The sequence below is a fragment of the Manacus vitellinus genome, unplaced genomic scaffold (genome assembly GCF_001715985.3).
Source record: "Manacus vitellinus isolate BGI_N305 unplaced genomic scaffold, ASM171598v3 scaffold_60_pilon, whole genome shotgun sequence".
Lineage (NCBI taxonomy): Eukaryota > Metazoa > Chordata > Aves > Passeriformes > Pipridae > Manacus > Manacus vitellinus.
The window spans coordinates 258,436-276,846 of NW_021940687.1; the positions used below are offsets into that span (position 1 = coordinate 258,436).

At 43.0% G+C, this 18,411-nt stretch overlaps 1 protein-coding gene across 1 annotated transcript in view; it reads left to right on the top strand.

Annotated features, from left to right (window-relative positions):
• Positions 1–18,411, top strand: part of LOC103763444 (glypican-5) — a 360,042-nt gene that overhangs the window by 12,098 nt on the left and 329,533 nt on the right. The window contains 1 exon segment of the mRNA XM_018083108.2: positions 9,991–10,152. Within this exon segment, the coding sequence (XP_017938597.2) occupies positions 9,991–10,152 (162 nt within the window).

The window sequence follows — 18,411 nt, forward strand, 5'->3', positions numbered from 1 at the left end:
TGCTGCTGTGTCTCTGGTGGCTGCCACCCCCAGCCCAACTTCCTTTCTCACTGCCTGCCTCTGGCTTTTCCAAGCGTGGATTGAGTGTAGCCAGTGCTGCCTGACAGTGTGTAGAGCTAGCCTCAGACAGCTCCGTGGCACGGTGGGCTGCTCTGGACAGCTTGAATGGGGAGCTCTAAACCTTCAGTAATGCTGGTGGTTTTGAATGGAATAGCACAAGCAAGAAGGGAAGGATAATCTGTTCAGTGTGCTGTGAAGGAAGCCTTGTTTGAGTGATGTAAGGGAAGAAACATGATTTCTTAATTTATATAACAGGTGCATAGGATCAAAAGCAGGCCCTGGGAGAACACTGAACATGCACATAGCAAAGGGCAGGCTCCACTAGAAATTGCTTACAGGCTAAGCAAACTAATGAAAGGTGTCGTCTTCTTTTCCATGGGGGAAACAAAGTGTGGAGCCCAAGGGACCTGCCTTAGGTCAAACATACATTGTAGTATTGCCAAGTGGTAGGAACCTATCAAAGGTTTCCACACTGGTTTTCAAAAGTTGTTTGTCTGTGGTCCCAACCTAAAGGCTTTTAAGACATCTTCCTGCCTCTCCTCAGTCTTTGGGAAGCTGCATCTGTTTCAGAATCCATTATCCTGGCTCAAGATGTCCCAGAAAGATACAGGCTTTCCTGCTAAACACACTACTGGGGTCCAGGAGGAAGTGGTGGAATGCCATATGTGGTGAGCTCGGCTGCTTTCCAGCTTGGGGGTATGGCTGGTACCCAGAAGTCGGGTGAGATTTCATTGTGGACTGTCATTAATCCTGCAGTTCTTCATTCCTCATTGCTACCTTCATCTGCTCCTGATACCGCCAGGACGTTCTGCATGGTCTAGGCAGACAGAACAGAGCAAAGCCAAAACAAATGAGGAAGGGCAGAAGGCCAGGCCCATCCTGGCTTCAGAAGAACCATGTGCTTAAGTGGAAATATTGTCGTGGCCCTCAATTTCATGGGGGCTATATTAGCTTGCTAATAGACCCTTGCTGCTTTTTGGACCACTGATTGTTGTCACGAACTCTGTGATATGTGTGGAGTTTGAACTGTTTGAGCTTCCATTGATTTTCATTGAATGTCTGCAGCTAAAAATCCCAAGTACTTGTCTGAAATCAAATGCAAGTTACTCTAAGGTCATTGAAGTGCTTCTTTATAATTCTTTGTAGGTGCATTTTTCTGTTAATTTTGACTTTTTCAGGAGGGGCAAGTTTTCTGGGGTTTCCTGGCTGTGAATCCTGTTCCATGATTCACTTGAGAGTTTGACCCAAAGCCCTTTGAGTTCAGAGCTGTGTTAATCTCAAACTATTAAATCCACTGTAGTGGGTCGACCCTGGCCAGGTACCAGGTACCCACTAAAGCCGCTCTCTCACTCTCCCTCTGCAGCTGGACAGAGGAGAGAGAAAAAAACGAGCTAAGAATTCATGCATAGAGATAAGAGCTGGGAGAGGTAAGTGACTGATTACCTTCATGGGCAAAACAAGACTCAAAGTGGGGATAGTACTTATTAGTGGCAGGATAAGAGCCAAAGAGTGAGAAATAAAACAGTCTTAAAAAATACCTTCCCCCCACCCCTCCTTCCTTCCATGTTTTCCCTCCTCCCCCCCAGCAGTGCAGGAGGATGGGGAATGGGGGTTACAGTCAGTTTTTGTTTCTGCTGCTGCTGCTCAGAGAGAGGAGTCCTTCCCTTGCTCCTATGGGTTCCCTCCCACGGGAGACAGTCCTTGATGGACCTCTCCAGTGTGAGTCCATCCCTCGGGCAGCAGCTCTTCCCAAACTGCTGTCCCATGGGTCACTCCTCCATGAGGTGCAGTCCTTCATGAATGAGCTATACCAGCGTGGGCACCCCACAGGGGCCACGAGTCCTACCTGGGAAAAACCTGCTCCAGCCTGGGCTTCCCTCTCCACAGGCGGCAGGTCTCCAGCAGGACCCTGCTCCATCTTGAGCCTCCCACAGGGTCACAGCCTTCTTCAGATATCCATATGCTCCAGCATGGGAGCCTCCATGGGCTGCAGGTGGGTCTTTGCACCCCGATGCTCCCCTATGGGCTGCAGGGGCACAGCTGCCCCGCCCTGCTCTGCACCACGGGCCACAGGGGCCTCAGCTCTGGTGCCTGGAGCACGTCCTGCCCCTCTTTCTGCAGTGACCTTGGTGTCTACGTTGTTCTCACTCTCCTTTTCCCTGGCTGGAATTTTCTTCTGCGCAACAATCTTCTGTTCTTAAATATGTTATCACAGAGACGTTACTATTGCCCCTGATGGGCTCAGCCTTGGCCAGCAGCCAGAAGTTGTCCTAGAGCCGGCTGGCTCCATGGGACAGGGGAAGCTTCTAGCAGCTTCTAACAGAAGCCATCCCCGTAACCCCCCCCCGCTACCAAAACACAGCCACAGAAACCCACTACCTCCCCACAGAAGCCCAAAGCACAGCAGAGTGTTGTGTCTTTAACTGTACTTGTATTTTGTGTGACTTGATGCTACTGGGTGTCTCCCTTGACATCAGGAGTTGCTGAACCAAGCCCTCTGATACTACTTCCCTCGCCTCTTTCCTGCCCTGTGGAGCATTATTTTGCACATAGTGGTCCGGTATGGAAGAACTGATCTGAACTTAAAATCTAGATTTTTCTCAGACCATCAAAAACAGCCTACTGGTGCCTTGTAAGCAACCTGTGGGGCTGTCAGCTGGTTCTTCTGCATGGTCACAGTGAACGAGTGTTCCTCTCCAGTTGCTGTCATCTGTGTTTGGCTCTTTCCTCTCTTGCCTGCTGTGTGTTGCCTTCCAATGCCTGTGGCTCCAATTCGTGGCAACAAACTCCAGTTTTGCATGAGTGTCCCTGCTCCTGACAGTGCCATTGTCTGCATAAGGAACCAAAGAAAGGGAGCACGATGCAGAGACCTTGTGATACTGTAGTCTTGCTGCAGCCTGTTTTAATTAATTACTGTGTCATGGATGATGAAGTTCAAGAATTGGCCCTAGTGAGGGGTGTCTTGTCTAGTCATCAGTTGCTTAGTTTTGGTTCTGCTCTGTAAATGATTGGTCTTCCTTTTGTGTAAATGGCAGCAAGAGCACATTGTGCTTTTCTTAAAATTCTTGCTTATATCATCCAGGTTTTTATAGTTTTCCTCTTTCTTCTCCCTAAAAATAAAAAAAATTATGGAAGTGGGAATGAATCCTAAAGAAATTCGTTCAAATACTAGTGAAAACTCTGGAGAAAGTAGCTGTTTCTCATTCTCAAGTCATGCACAAGAGTGAAGTTATACGCAGGCTTACTGGACAAACTGATTGAAAGCGTTTGGGATTTGGGCTGTAAAATTAATACTTAAGCAAGACTTATATGTATTTTTAAAAGCAAAAGCGTGTTGTCTGAGCACTTGGTTTCACGTATTGCTTTCAAGTGAAATGGCAAAAATGGAAGCATTCAAATCTTGGGGGGGGAAGGGAGTGTTGGGGAATTATTATTCTTCACTTCTCCAGTACTCTTCTTTCAATTTCACTTTCTGAGGCTGTGACCCAAATATCTGATGGTCCCTTGGTTCCTTTAGATTTATCTTTGCTTTTGTTTCTTCTTCCCGTCTAACCTTCTTAGAGATTTTTATGTTGACAGAAAAAATAAAATAGAAGAAATACAATTGATCACGAACCTATCAATATATTTGAAATCTTCTGTGCTCTGCCACCTTATATAAATATTACCACAGCAGCTAAAGCATATTAGGAACTAGTTCATATTAGAAAGTAATCTGTCAATGGTAAAAAACAGTTGTGAACATCTGAATTATCTTTCAGCTTTGCAGTTGAGATGAATGAGGTGATTCGCACCTTTTATAAAGCTATTTTATGTCATCTCCCTGTAGGGCTAGATGGACAGCCTAGTATTGATTTGCATTCAGGTGGTGTGTTTTTTCTAACTGTACGGGGCTACAAACCTACTTCTTTCATTTAAAAGCAACTTCAGTTTTGTTGCAAAGTGCTCCATACCTGTCTTCCTGTTTAGGCTTTCCACCTCCTGTGGTTTCTGTGTTCTTTAGTCAGATCACCCTACAAGGCAGAGTTCTGTGGCAGTGAAATGCTGTCCCCACTGGAGAGCAGAAATGCAGCTGTTAGTTTATCGGATGATATGGAGCAGGAAGATTCACTAGACTCATCTAGTATGTATGATTTTTTTTTGTTGGCGGGGGTGAAAAAATGGATAGGATTTACTGCTGGCAATGCGATGAGACATAATGAAAGATGAATCATAGACTCTAAATTAATGAAAGTTCTAGTAATTTTTCTCTCACCTCTGTATTGCAATTATACATGTTGTCCCAGGAAAACGGAGGAAGGACTTGGCATTACAGTAAATGTAGAAACCCCTTTGATGTAGACCCACTGACCTATATCAGTCTAGATTGTTTTAAAATGTACTTTATGTGCATCGTGTTTTTATATCAACTTCAGGCAAAAAAAAAAGTATGGATCCTCAAGAGTGTGAATCTCTTGAATCTGCATGTCCTGTGCAGTTAGGAAGCTCTGTAGCAGTCAGTCTTGCTGTCTCCCACATTCAAAGGATCTCACTTAGCAATGGGCTCATGTGAAGTAATTTAATTTAATCAGCATTAAAGAATTTCTCACCCCTCTGTAGAAGTGCAAGCCCTGGAGGAAGTGACCACTGTGCAGTCCTCTGGCCGTGGCAGGTAGTGCTTGCCCTGCACAGCAGCTGGCACTTACCAAGCTGTCTCTCTCCTCAGCTACTCAGCCTCTTAAATTAATGGTTTGGGCTGAAATTCTGTAAGGTGGGTTTCATGCCTTCTGCTACCAAAATTCCTCTCTTTCTGAGATCGGGGCTGACTGGGGGGAAGACCCGAGGGGGAGGTAGTGAACTGTGGGAGATGAATCACCCTTTCTTTGTTCCTTCCAGAGAGTATTTAGGAGCAGTGGTACTGTGGCCATTCGGCATTGACACCAAAGGTGCATCTCCCAGCAAACTCCTGAAAAAGCATTGGAAAGTCTTGAATTGTGAACCTTGTCTGAGGAGGGTGAGAAGTGTGGAGAGGGACTCAGAGGAGGAAAGAGAGGACCTGGTTACAGTTTTTGAGGTTTCAGCAAGTTAAAGGGACGTCTGTTTTAGGGCAGTCTGTTTTAATGTCACTTGGGCCCAGGCATGAGGCAGGTTCAGTGGGGCACAAGCCAAGGTAAAAAAAGCTAATAGGCATGCAGTACCCTATGGGGTAGGGCAGAAGGTGGCTTGGAAACCAGGCCAAAAAACAGAATACAAGAGCGATGAGAACCAGGCAAGCAGCAGAGGGAAATGGGAAAAACTCAGACAAAATGAACTTAGCAACAGGCCTAACAATACTGAATTGTGCAGATGCTGCTCTTAAGAGCTGTATATTTTGGAGAGTTCCTGCTCTGGAAGCTGATCAGGGCCAGTGCCTGATAGTCTCCAGTTGCCCTGCAAGCTGTGGCACTTGCTGATGCTGCCAACTCTCTGGAGTCATGACATCTAGTGCTTCTCACTGTCCCCTTTCCTGTCCCATTCAGGATTTCCACCCACCTTAAATTGGCTGGTGTAATTGCAGTGCAATCAAATGGTCTTCCCATTTTGTGGGGTTTTATTATTTTTTTTATTTTTTTTTTTTAGGTCTACTCAGGCACTCTTAGGCTAATGCAAGCTATTTGATTTAACAGAGTTGAAAGTAGCTACACACGCTAGTAGTTACATTAGCATGTTATCTAAGTGGTGCTTGATAACACTGGAGGTGTTTGTCTTTTATCCTTGATTGTTTCAACTGGAATAGCACATCTGGTCATGGCCTTAGTTATGCTTTGGTGTATTTCAGAAGAACAGTGAGAATGTAAAGTCCAGTGGTCAAGTTAAAAAGTGTCTCTGTTGATGTACATTATGCAACAAGGGATCAGGGAAAGGAAATTTTCATGGCTTGTGTTTTCCAAACTGCACTTGTAATTTGCTGTGCTGGATATAGGCACGTTGACAAGCTGCATATAGACAGATGGGACACATTCAGGCTCTGCTTTGGTATTTTGTCAGCTTTTTGCTTTAAAGGGTCTTTTTAACATGCTGTTTGTCTATGTAATCTTTATATTAAAGCTGACAGTAGGATTATTTTAACAAAATAGAGGAAAGAGTTGGAAACAGATTGGAAGGTTCTTTCTGAATAGTCAGAAAATGTGAGTTGGGTGGGCCTGGCCACAGATTACCTGAGGCAGGAGGAACAGACATCTGTCAGTAAGTTAATGCATAAGAAAATAGAATACAGAGAGGGGTGTCTTGGGATGCAGGTGCTTCACATCTGTGGCATAAAGTTAAGAGTCCTAGCAGAGGGCTCCCATGATGGTCAGGGCTGGAACATGAGGGAATAGAGAGCTAGGTTTGTTCAGTTGAAGGGAAGATTAAGGGAGGTCATACTGCTGTCTTCAGCTGCCTTTTGGCAGAAAATAGAGAAAGTGGAGTCAGATTCTTGCAGGCACACGGTGATACACTGAGAAGCAACAGACACGAGTTGGAACATGGGAAGTTATCTTTAGATAGGATTTTTTAATTCACTTATTTTACCATGAGAGTAGTAGTAACTTTTTTTTTTCTCTGGGGGTACTTGAAACTTGGCTGGATGAATCCCTTGTGTAGGGCTTCATCCTACATAAAAAACCCCTGCTTTAAAGGGTTGAACTAGAGGTTCCTCCAAACTAAATCATGAGTTAGGAAACGAGAGGCAGCTTGGGAAAAGCAGGTAAGAAAGTCCTAGAGGGAAATTAGCAGAATCTATCACTGAAATGATGCTCTTGGTAACTTTTCTTCCCTCTTTCACAAATGGTGCTTTTTCTCTGGTGTAAAGAATGACTTTGTTCCTAAACTTGAAGAGGAGTTTGCCCTTAGGGTTGTCTCCCTTTTGCTGATATGCAGAGCACATATGAGCAGGGGTGTTGCCACAGCACTGTGGGGTGCTCAGTCCCTCGGTCACTGCTGGGTCACTGTGTTCCTCCCCTCTTTTTCTCCTCTTGGAGAGGGTATTCTTTATTAAGATGAAAGAGATGAGATAAACTAAAATTAGTATCAGAGCTATTAAAGACATTAAGACATTACTAATGAGTTCTAATTTAATCTCAGCACCCAGGCATGTATAGTACTGAAAACTTTTATTAGGTTTCTATAATTGTGTTAAAAGTGATACCCTCAGGCTAGTTCTGAAGCCAGTGAAAGTGTCAAGCTGTGCATGACAGCACTGACCCGACAGTACTGTGAGGGGAGGGGAGTTTGCTTTCAGTGCTCTGTGTTTTACATCAGGCTCCTTAACTGTCAGGGGCTTAGTGCTGTTTCTATTTAGGAGTGGCTTCTGTATCATTTTGGCTCTGGACCAAGGAAACCTAATCTTCAGGCTCATCGGAGGAGATAGCTGGGCGGGGAATCCCAGGAGTGCAGTTCCAGCCGAGATATCTGTATTCTTAAAGCTTTCTGGAGGAGACGCGGGTTCCTGAGGTTCAAATGGGAGCACCAGGCACAGCACTGATAGCCAGGGAGAGCTTCCTGGCCAGGGCCAGCACACAGTCAGCATGGAGCACTAGATATTTCAGACCTTTTTGATACAAGTCTGAGCTTTGCAAAAGCCTTCCAAACAAAAAATTCAGAGGGCTGCTGAGTAAGGAGAAGTGCTCTGAGTATCAGCAGCCTGGCACTGCGGATGCCAAATAACATTTACAACCCCTCTGCTTGGACACCTGATTGTGCACTGAGTTGCTCAGCAGCCTGTACTATAATTTCACACATGCTTTGTGGTGCCAACTCAGAGAAGTGGTCCTTCCCCAGCCCCCAGTTCCTTGTGACAGAACAAACGTGTTAGGGGGTGAACTGGATCAGGGAACCCGCCCAAGTTAAAATTAGCCTGGCCAAGAAGCTAATTTCAACCTCGGGCAGCTTCTCTGGCAGGCAGGAACAGAGGAGTGTGCCCAGCTGGTGACAAGTGCAGCCTTCCTGCTGCTGCTTTTGGCAGCCTGCTGGTTCCTACCAGGGCACAATGGTCTTAACTTGGGCTTTCAGCGGGGTCTGGGACTGCAGATCTGACTGCGGAGACATGTTGTTTCCCATTTTTGAGATTAGACTGAAGCGTAAAACAAATCCACCTCCAAAATGGTATCCTGGGTTAGCTCAGTCTGTGACAACTTTGATGTTTGTTTGTAAACTGGTACAAAAATGTGGTTAATTCAGATATTTCCCTTTGCTTTTGACCTTTTTGACACAAATTAGCCTCACTTTTAAATGAGAGTTGCTATAAACTGGAAACAACATTTTCAAGTTGAATGAGATGTTTCAGCCAGCTTGGTGTTTTTATTTTTTTTCCTGACAAGGGAGATTTACTGAACTTCTCTCTGTGGGTTTGGTCTCAGTTAGCTGCTGATAACCTGGAGCTGGCTCTGAGCAGTGCCTGGTCGTTTGGGTGATTCTACAGATTTTTCAGTCTGCATCCTCTTGTTTTCAATCCTTGTCAGTTCTGTGTGGAGCATTGCCATGTGTTAACCTGCAAGGCTAGGTGTGAGGGTTAGTGCAGTGTGATTGTTCATTTATGTTTCTATCTCGGGGCTTGGCCTGAGTGCTCTGCAGTGGCCTGAGTGAGAAATGCTGAGGAGGAATTATGGCCTTTTTGAGAACTGGGGCTGTTTCCATCTGGGAAGGGGACTGCTAGTGGTGTTAACAGTGGTTTAGAAGCAGAGAGGGTGCAGAGAGGTGGCAGTGTGGGCACAGGCCAGCTCCAGACCAGGCGCAGGGAGGGTGCTGGTGTCTCAGCACTGCTTTGGGTCCAACCCAGCTGGGCTGTGCCACCCTGTGCTGTTGGGCATTAAAATGGCCCCTAAAGCCATTGGTGGGGTGGGAGGGGGAGCTTGGCCCTCTGTGTGGCACTGGCTTTCCTTGGAAAGGCTTCTCCTTAAAGCCTGAGAGATGGGTTGGAGGTGGACACCTGCAACCCCGTTCCCTCAGGACCACCATTTCTGCCTCAAAGTGGAGGGAAGGAAGTGCCTGACACTGTCGTGAGACTTCCTGCTGGGATGTTCCTGCTCCACTGAGAAATTGCAGTGGAAATATCTGCTTTTTAATATCGTGTGACTGTTTTGGCTCTGGTATTTTCTGTGTGCCTCTAGTTTATTTAATAGTCTCTTGCTTTCTTTCATCCCCTTCTTAAAACATGTGTTTGTGAAGCACCAGAATATACTCATCTGCAGTCTGTACCGGATCCTTTCTGGCACCTATAAATCCTATGGTGTAGAACAGATAGACCCTAAATGTCCATTCACAACTCTGTGTGATGTGGGTTTCCTAATTAAGGGTACTAAACTTAATGAAACATGTACAAAGATGGAATTATTTTTAAAAAAATAAAAACATCCTATAAAAATCAAGTTTTTTAATTGACTTTCAACTTCCTCTGTAGTTGCAAGGTGGGAGTGATTTCAATGCCTTTACAATTTTTTTGGGTTTTTTTTGGTGAGCTGCTTAGGAGTTCAAAGATTTGTTTTTTTTTTTCAGCTGGTTCCCCTAGTGTAAGAGGTGAGTAGGTGATTCCTCACGGCACTGTGGGGGTGAGTATTGGATCCTAATTTGAGGCATGGTTATCACCCACATGTTCAAGTTTTGATACCTTTAGCACAAGGTGTACAGTGGAAATGTATCGTCAATAATTCTGTTGTCCTTGACTTTGACTGTGCTCAGATGCTTTTTCTGCCCAGTGCTCTTAACAGTGTAAAATAACTTACTAACTGATAATGTGATGTTACCCAAATTTAGATGAAATGGTCATAAATTTATGTTCTCGTGACAGCAACTGAGTTTCACAACGTCATTCCTTGCGGGTTTGGTTTTGTTTCAGAATCTAAAACATGGTAGTTCTGACATTAAGAAGCATTGTTTTTATGGCGTAGGTTTAAAAGGTTTTCTAACTGCTGTGTTTTTCTTGTTTGCTTTAAGAGTCAGATTTACAGATCTGTCAGCACAGGGCGCCAACGTGTTGCACCAAAAAAATGGAAGAAAGCTACCAGGCCGCTGTTCGGAGAGAGAGGACTCAAAGTATTCAGGCACTGAACTTCGAACTTAAGTACATGATTGTTGGTCATATCACAGCTTTTCAAGGTAGGAACTTTTGAGTAGTTTGTAGCAGTATTCTCTGCAATACAAAGGAAAAACTCTTACCTTTTATTTTTCATTCCTCTGGTATCGCATGCTGTAGACAATGTCATATGGTTGACTTGCTTGTTCTTTGTGCTTTTGGAGAAAGGTAATGGCACTTAGTCTAGACTGATATTTCAAGCATCTGCCTAAATCTAATCAGGAATAGATTTAAACTTAGACCTTGTTCCTGGGCTTGGCATGGATTTTTTTTTAATGGCATTTTCAAGTGTCATTTTGGTGCCTGATGGCTGTACTTTTTTTTATCTTCCCTTGTGTTTTGCCAAATCATTTACAGGTGTAGAACATTAAATGAAGATGCATTTGCTTGTTGATGCTGAAGAGTAAGTGCTCGAACTGATGTGTCAAATGAGAGCACAGCTCTTGCTTCATGTCAAAATGCTTTACTACTACCTTGCTCTAACACGGTCACGTCAGACTATGGAGTTTCTTCCTACAGGTGGTTATTGTATTGTTACAAGGAGGAAGACGCTTGGGTAGGACTGTGCACTGTAGTGTTGAGCTCTGGAGACTTTTCTCCAGAAGGGCATTTAGATATAGGTTGTGACATATGTAAACATATGAGAGCTGAGTGATTAAATCAGTCATTGACTGGTGAATCCAGTTTACTGACTTCTGTGGGCCTAAGAATGTGCTAAATTTTGACTTGCTGCTTTGCTGTGTTTAGTGCTGAGTGCCCTGATGGAATAGGCTTTGAAAACAAACCAGTAGTTATTAAAATACAAAGTGTTGAGGCCTGTATGATTAAGCCTGTTGTTACAACGCAGGTTTTATTAAGTAGCAGCTCTTTTTGTCTAGTTTCTTCCATTTGAGTGAAAATACTAGAAGTAAAAGGTGTGATTGACAGTTAAGAAGAGATAGCATATTGTCTAAAATTGACAATAAATGATGATGAAAATCTGAAAGAGACATGCAGGGGCAAGATAAAATTTTTCTTCTGCTTTTGGTTTTTTTTACCTCTTTTTTATTTTCTGTTTTGGACAAATGAGTGAGAAATGGCATTTTGGTTTATTTTACAATTAATTTTTGAAAATGTTTAATATTCCCCGTGATTAAAAAATTGGTTTGGAGGGCACTTCAGAGGAGCACGGTAGTGAAAGAGTGGCAGTAGGCATTGTTAAATGCTGGTTATTCATTCAAGCAATCTTTCAGTATTATGATTGAATAAAGATAAGGTCAGAATAGATTAACCTACCAGCCCCTTTAGGTCAAGCCAGTGGCTTTATTGTCCATTGCTGATGAAGCCTTTTGATGGAATGAAAGACGTAGTTAGACATTTCACACAGTTTAAATTTACAAGCATTCTCTGGAAGTGGGTGAATAGGTTGTTTGTTGTAACTTGCTATGGCTGGCCTTCTGTCTACATTAGGTGGGAACACTTGAAAAATTTAACTTTGCTCTCTTGCATCGGGAGCTGCTTTTGTTCTTTGGTTTTGTCTCAGGTGTCAGTGAAAAGCCTCTCTCTTTATCTTGTGCTGGATAAACATTCTGTTGCTAAGAGTGGTGCTGTGCGAGACATTTACTGAGAAGGAAGATCTTTGCATGGAATTAACTCTGTCCTTTTGGAGTGTTTTCGTTTGTTGCTATTTTGAATGATAAAGCGAGTGTGCCAACAGCACACTTTACAGTCCGAGAAAAGAACATCCTGATTTTAGAAGCTTTCAGACACCTTTCAGATTTCATGTTCCTTGCAGCAGAGAGAACTGACTCAGACATGCTAAAAAATAGTGTTTACTTGTACAGTTTTCATGCACAATTTATTTTTATATACAGAATTTTTAGTACTCTTAGTGTAGTCTAAGCAAAGCAGTAGAGTTAGCCTTGCTGCCGACCGCTGAGGAAAAGAAGTGTTAACTAATTTTTATGCACTTAAAGCAGACAATACCATTAATATTATACTTCTACTGATGAAATAATTCTTAAGAGTACTGTGGTATAATAAATGGATTTTCAGCTGTCCAGCTCTGAGAACATAGTGGTGGGAATTAAATTTCAGGGGGAAGAGATCAACTTTTTTGGAAGGGGGGACACCCAGAGAGAATGTTTTTTGTTTTCTTTTTGAGTTCTTATTTCCTTCTGTGCTTTGAGAAAAGTAAAAAGGCACTTCTGAGGACCTACAAATGCCAAAAGTATCAATAATAAAAACCTTTCTCGTGTGAGTAGGAGTTTTGATATGAGTTGGGTTAAATATTGCCTCTGCACTGCCTCAGTGCTGTAGTTGGCTGTGGATATTTTGGTCTTCAAGAAATGTTGTTTTGGTTTTTCTTCTTGCAATTGAAAATGTTGTTTAAGTAGCTTTGCCACAGCTGAAATAAGACAATTTTCACAGATTTAGATGTGCAAAATAATTAGTCTAAGACTTGATTAAGTGTGCCACAGCTGTGGGCAGGCTTGTTGTATTTGGGCTAGTGCCCAATCCATACATATGGACAGCTTTAGCACTATGGTTCAACCCCACTGTTTCTCCCCATTTAAACTTTTCAATATTAGCAAACCAGTCTTTGCCTGAACACTTAATAAATCAAGCTTCTGCTGGGTGTGTTTTGCTGGAATGCCTGTCTCCAGTGCTGTTGCTGATACATCTCATTTGAGTAGGAGGAGGCACATTGGCATGGGCTGCCAAATGCCCTCCCCATTTGTCACAGGACAGGAAGAAGGGAGAGAGACAGGAATGAAATGGCCAGCTGGCTGCTTAGGAATTCATCGCAATCAGCTCTGGTGAAATCATACAGCGTCACAAAATCTTTGGTGCTTGGCATGTTGAATGTAACCAGGCCCCTGGGGGAGGGTTTCATGGAAAGCTACTGGATTTACTTTCTCTTCATGTTTTGGTCCATGGTGTAGCCTAAAAGCCATAGCCATGGTAAGTCACTCAACAGATGTGTGATTCTCTGCTCCAAATGGAGTCACAGGCAAGGTGGAGTAAGTGCAGGAGGTGTGCAAGTGCTCCAGACTGTAACAGGAGCAGTGTGCCTGTTGTAAGGATCCCGGCATATCACCCTCTGGCTCTACACAGGGGCCTTTGTTTGGATGCATTTTGGACCCAGTCAGTCTGTCCCATCCAAAGATGTGCCTGCCTTTCTGTCTTTCTCCTGTGGCTGCAGCCTGAAAGGCCCAGGAGGCCTGTTTAAATGGATGACAAATGGGATGTTTTCATTTTTTAAGTGGTTTCCCCTTCAATAACCCGAAGATTCTCCTTTAAACTTACTACTTTTTGCCCCAATATTTTTTGAAGCTTGCACATAATCAAATGCATTGTTTTAGATTTATGTCTTTGTGGTGATGCGACATATTACTTGGCACAGCCATCCTTCTGCTAACCCTGCCCCCCCCCAATTCCCTTATGCAGTCCCTGCACTCCTTGGGGCACTTCCAAGTAAGGCAACTAATTCATTGTTAGTGGATTAGAAGTGCTGTGGGTGTGCAGGCTGAAAGTTGCTGTCAGAAGAGGTATTAATGGTCTGACAGGAAGGCTTTGTAGGGAGCAGACAACAGAGAGAACCTGGCCTCCCTTTTCTGTGTCCTTTATGTGGTGCTAACAGGTGCCCCTAAGGGACCCACAGATAGCTTGTCTCTGCTCCTGTCATCTTATGCTGAAGCTAATTTGAGGTAATGAGAATCCAGATACTGGTAATTTATTTGTTCTGCTGATGGTCTCTGCAGAGGGACAGAACAAGGTACTTTTAAATGTACATCACTTTTCAGTCACCAAATTAGCAGCTGTCAGAGATAGTGGTGAAAAACTTTGAGCTCAGGAGTTCAAAAAAATTACTGTTCTTTGCACTTGTTTTTTACTGCAAGGAACAGGAATTGTTCACTCAGCCTCTTAAGAGAAAGCTTTCATGAATGAAAATAGGTTGGTCATAAAACACATAAAACAAGACCATAGGTCATAAAACAAGACCATAGGTTGGTCTTGTTTCTCTGAAATAACATTCACTTGACCTTAATGAAGGTGGTGGGACCAGGTGTTCTCATGTTCTCACAGCTATAGGAGGGAAGCTTTGTAGCACTGTTCCTCTCGCTCCAAACCCAAGGGATTTGACAAAGCTGTGCTTACCTTCTGCTTTCTATGGAATGGGGAATGATAGTTGGGAAAGCACCTTGTTGCAGTTTCTAATAGCTGGAGTTGCCCTGACAATGTGGTGCTTGCACATTGTTTTGGCCTGATCCAATAAGGCAACTGGGAAGGACACGAATGATATGGAGAGGGCAGTTAGTTGTAGCAGGGATGGAACCCAGGACTGCTGGTTGTCAGTAAATGCCTGGAAGTTAATGCCCAGTTGATCCATAAAGTCCTTAAGCGCAAAGTTTTTCGTATAACATCCTGCATGGGGAGTGGGAATGACTGTCTGGTTTCTGTGGGTCTTGGGATGGATAACATTAGTGAGCCCAGTAATGAACTGCCCTGAACTTTCCGAGAAATAAGTAATATAGTACACTGGCACTCAGAGCTATGCAGAGTCAAATACAGTCTCCATTTTCATTTGACTCAGTTGCAGTGTTGCTCATACTTACTTTTACTGAATTTAGGAATATCAGCTTAGAATAGGGGTGGCTGGTTAATGGTGTTGAAGTGCTATGACATTTACAAAACAAAGACTTGGCTGAAGAAGCACACTCTGGTTTGAAGTAAATTACTATATGAAGTGTAGTCACAATGCTGGAGATGGATGCAGTCCAAAATCCACTAGCTATTTAAAAAGCAAAGCCAACCATTGCCATCAGAAACCTGCCAACCCTCACCACCAGTGCTTCTGGTTTCTGTTATTTACTGCTGGATTATAGAAATGCAGAAGTGTTGTTTTTTAAATAGTTTTTTGTAATCCCCTACTACTTGGTCATTTATTCAGCCAAATTGTTACCCACCCCTTTCCACTTGTCTAACCCTGCTGAGCAGAGTTTTGTACTCTGCTGACCTTAGCTCTGAAAGTTGGCTGGGATGTAGAATTTGGTTTGGGCTCAGTGCAAAAATGATTTCCTGCAGAGAGAGAGGCTCCATTAGAGTATTTCTGTTCCCCTCCTGTATGCTGTTCACTCCTATTCCAGTGCACCAGTGAATCAGCACTTTACAGGATACTTTTTGGCTTTAAACCGTGAGCACTTGGGAGAGGACTTGAGTGAGGCTGTATTGGTGCTGGGCATAGGGGAAGTGAGCCACGGGAGGGAAATGTCTTCGCTAAAGTGGCACATCGTAGCATGGCAAGAGCCAAGAATGCAACTTAGATTATCTTTGTGACCTCTTCTGTTCCCTCACAAAAGTATTTGTGATTTCTAGAGACCTTTGAGGGGAAGGGCATTTTGTCTGGTTGTAGTCTCCTGAGGTGTTTGCTGCAAGAGTGAGAGATACTTGTTTTGTCCTTGATCTTGGCACGGTTGGGCTACTTTGCCCTGACTGTGGACCAGGTGAGTGTTTCAGAGCAGTGCAGTGTGAGGAAGGAGTGTTCTGCACCAACTCTTAGGGGATAAGATTCCTTCTTTGTATTCTGGTGCTACCAGAAAGTTCATAAATGCAGAGTGCTCAGTATGCCACTTTGGAGGAAGGAATTCCCCTGATTTGCTATCCACTGTAAAACAGTTTGTGGTGGGTAGAGGTAATGAAGGATGAACTGTGGGGTAAGGGAGGCAGAGTCCTTTAGGAATAAGTGTCCTGTGTAACCAAGACACTGCAGTGCTGTAGTGATGAAGCATTACCCTTCAGATAGTGGTCTGGTTCTGCCATCCAGGTTTTATCCTCTGTTGGTGCTGTTGTGTCAGGAACTGCCCTGTATTCCCTGTGCTGCAAACAGGGCCACCTGATCCAGTCGTAGCCAGTAAATGATCAAGGAAATCCATCAGAAATATGAACATGCTTCCCTCTTGCCCTGCTGTTCCCCAGAGACTGATAATTCCACAGTTTCCCGAGTTAGGTTGAGTTGCACCCATTATCCAGTCTGTTGTTGGCCCCACTATCCATTAATTCCTCTTCCCACAGGTTATCTTTTGGCTACCACAAAAAAATTGGCAATGCTGACCACATGTTGACAATTAGGCGGCTTCCTTTAAACATACTGCCTTCTAATTCTACTGTCTGACTTGATTCTGAAGTTTTTTCATTTAAAAGTGTAGTTATTGTCTCTTTTATATGCCAGTTATGGTTTCAGAGCCCAGGGCTTCAGTCTTTGTCTGCATGTGGGGTGAGGGAAGAGAATGTTAAATGCTTCCCTCTCATTGTCCTTTTCTCAGCAAAATAAAAAGTTTACAATGTGCTATTCCCTAATGCTCACACCTTTTATCTTCTGAATGTGCAAAATTACAAGAAAATCTTGCTGGTGTGCTGGGGACTGTGAGTAAATATTAACATTACATTGTGAATGGTGATTATTGAACTCTGTCTCTAAACATTTCAAATGGTGTGAAGTTCTGGTTTGGTTTTTTTTGTTTGTTTTTGTTTTTTTTTTTTTGCTGAAAGGCTACCTGTGATGCTTTGGAATCATACCTTTTCAGAAGTTGTGTGTATGCTTTTGTCAAGATTCTAGATTCAGATTGATGTTTTCAAGCTGTACATTACAAAAGAATTAATGTGTTTCTTACGTGGTGACTTATTCCATTTTTCTCAGAAATTGGAATCAGAGTGGTTGATCTGTTATCCATTAATAATTTGAGAAATTTGCTTCATTTCTGTGTACATACAAGCTGAAAATTAAACGTGGAAAAAAACCAAATAAAGCTTCAACTTTAAAATTTTTCTGTAGTGCATATTAAACATAGAATGAGCTTGTGCAGACGTTTTATTCCAGCCTCTCATGTCCCCTAAGACTGCGTGCCTCTAGATTTTTCCCATACTGTTTCATCTCCCATAGTATGCTGTGAAAAGCAAATATCCAGTGTTCCTTTTTCACTGTTTTCTCTGTTTTTTTCAAGGTTACCTGAATCTTGCTGAAAAGATAATTTCCCTAATCAAACTACTGATAACATTCTTTGTTTCCTTGATGGTGCTACCCTCCTGCATCTGAAGCATGCCTTTCATCTTGTATTTTCCAGTGTAGCCCATGCTACTGGTCACCTGTGATTCATGATTTATTTAAATGTCAGGTACCATCACAGGCCAGCACTGCAGTCTTTTCACTTACTATTAAAATTCAGATGGGTATGTTTTTGATTTTTTTCCCATGCTGTCTTTCATGTTAGAGACTGGTGAGTTGAGAATATGCTCCGTGCCTTCATTGTCTTCCTTTAAATGCCATTCTTAAAGCTGTCTTTAAGGTCATGATAAGCAAAATGCTTATGAAAAGTCAACCCAGAATATACTGAATCTCCTGCCTCTTGCACTGACTGGGTTTCTCATGCTCGTGCCCCTTTCTGTCCTTCCTCCCTGTGTGTGTGAATCCATCAGCTGTTGTCTGCCTTCCCTTTTATTGGCAGCCTTGAGACAGGCACCAGGATTTATTTGGGATCTCTGCAGCACCTGTGATCCCAGAGTTCATTAGCATCCCTAAGTGCTATAGTAATGTTGAGCTTGATAACTTGTGTTTCTAATTGCATTAATGTATCCCCCGACTGTGCCTTGTCCTTTGGGCAGCTTGTTAGGAAGAAAGAATTATTAGTCTTTAAAAGAACATAGGAAAAATCAGAGGGATCAATACTGGAGGAAATTAGAAAATTCTGATGCCTTTATGCTTTCAAAATAGCAAATTCAAGTGGAAAAATTAATGAAAACTTAGGTAGAACTTGTAGTTGTAACTATGGAATGAAAATCATTGTCTTGCGAACTGTTTCTAGTAACAAAGATCATGTCCACAGAACTCTTTGAAGGATAACTAAAGCTAGTGACTGTATTGTTAAACATAGGATATATCAAGTCTTATTTATTGCACTGGAATGACCTTATATCCAGTGGCAACCAGCAGTTGTACTTGGGAGTAGTTCACTGTGAGGAGTTCCAGCATGTTGTGGGCAGGTTTGATTTATGGAATAGTGTGCAGTTGTTTCTCAGGAATGCATATGCAGAACAGTGCTTGTGGATAACTGTATCATATTGCCAGAAACGTATACTGGAAATGTTTATATACTTAGGAGTATCGAAGTTTTTGGCTGGTTACTAGAATTGCAGTGCGTTGACTGCTAAGCAAAAGTGTTACATTGTTTAGGTATCTTTGTAACATTAAATTTTACTAAATACAGATTTTACAGAACTGTTTGGCCCAAGGCTTTGGAAGAACA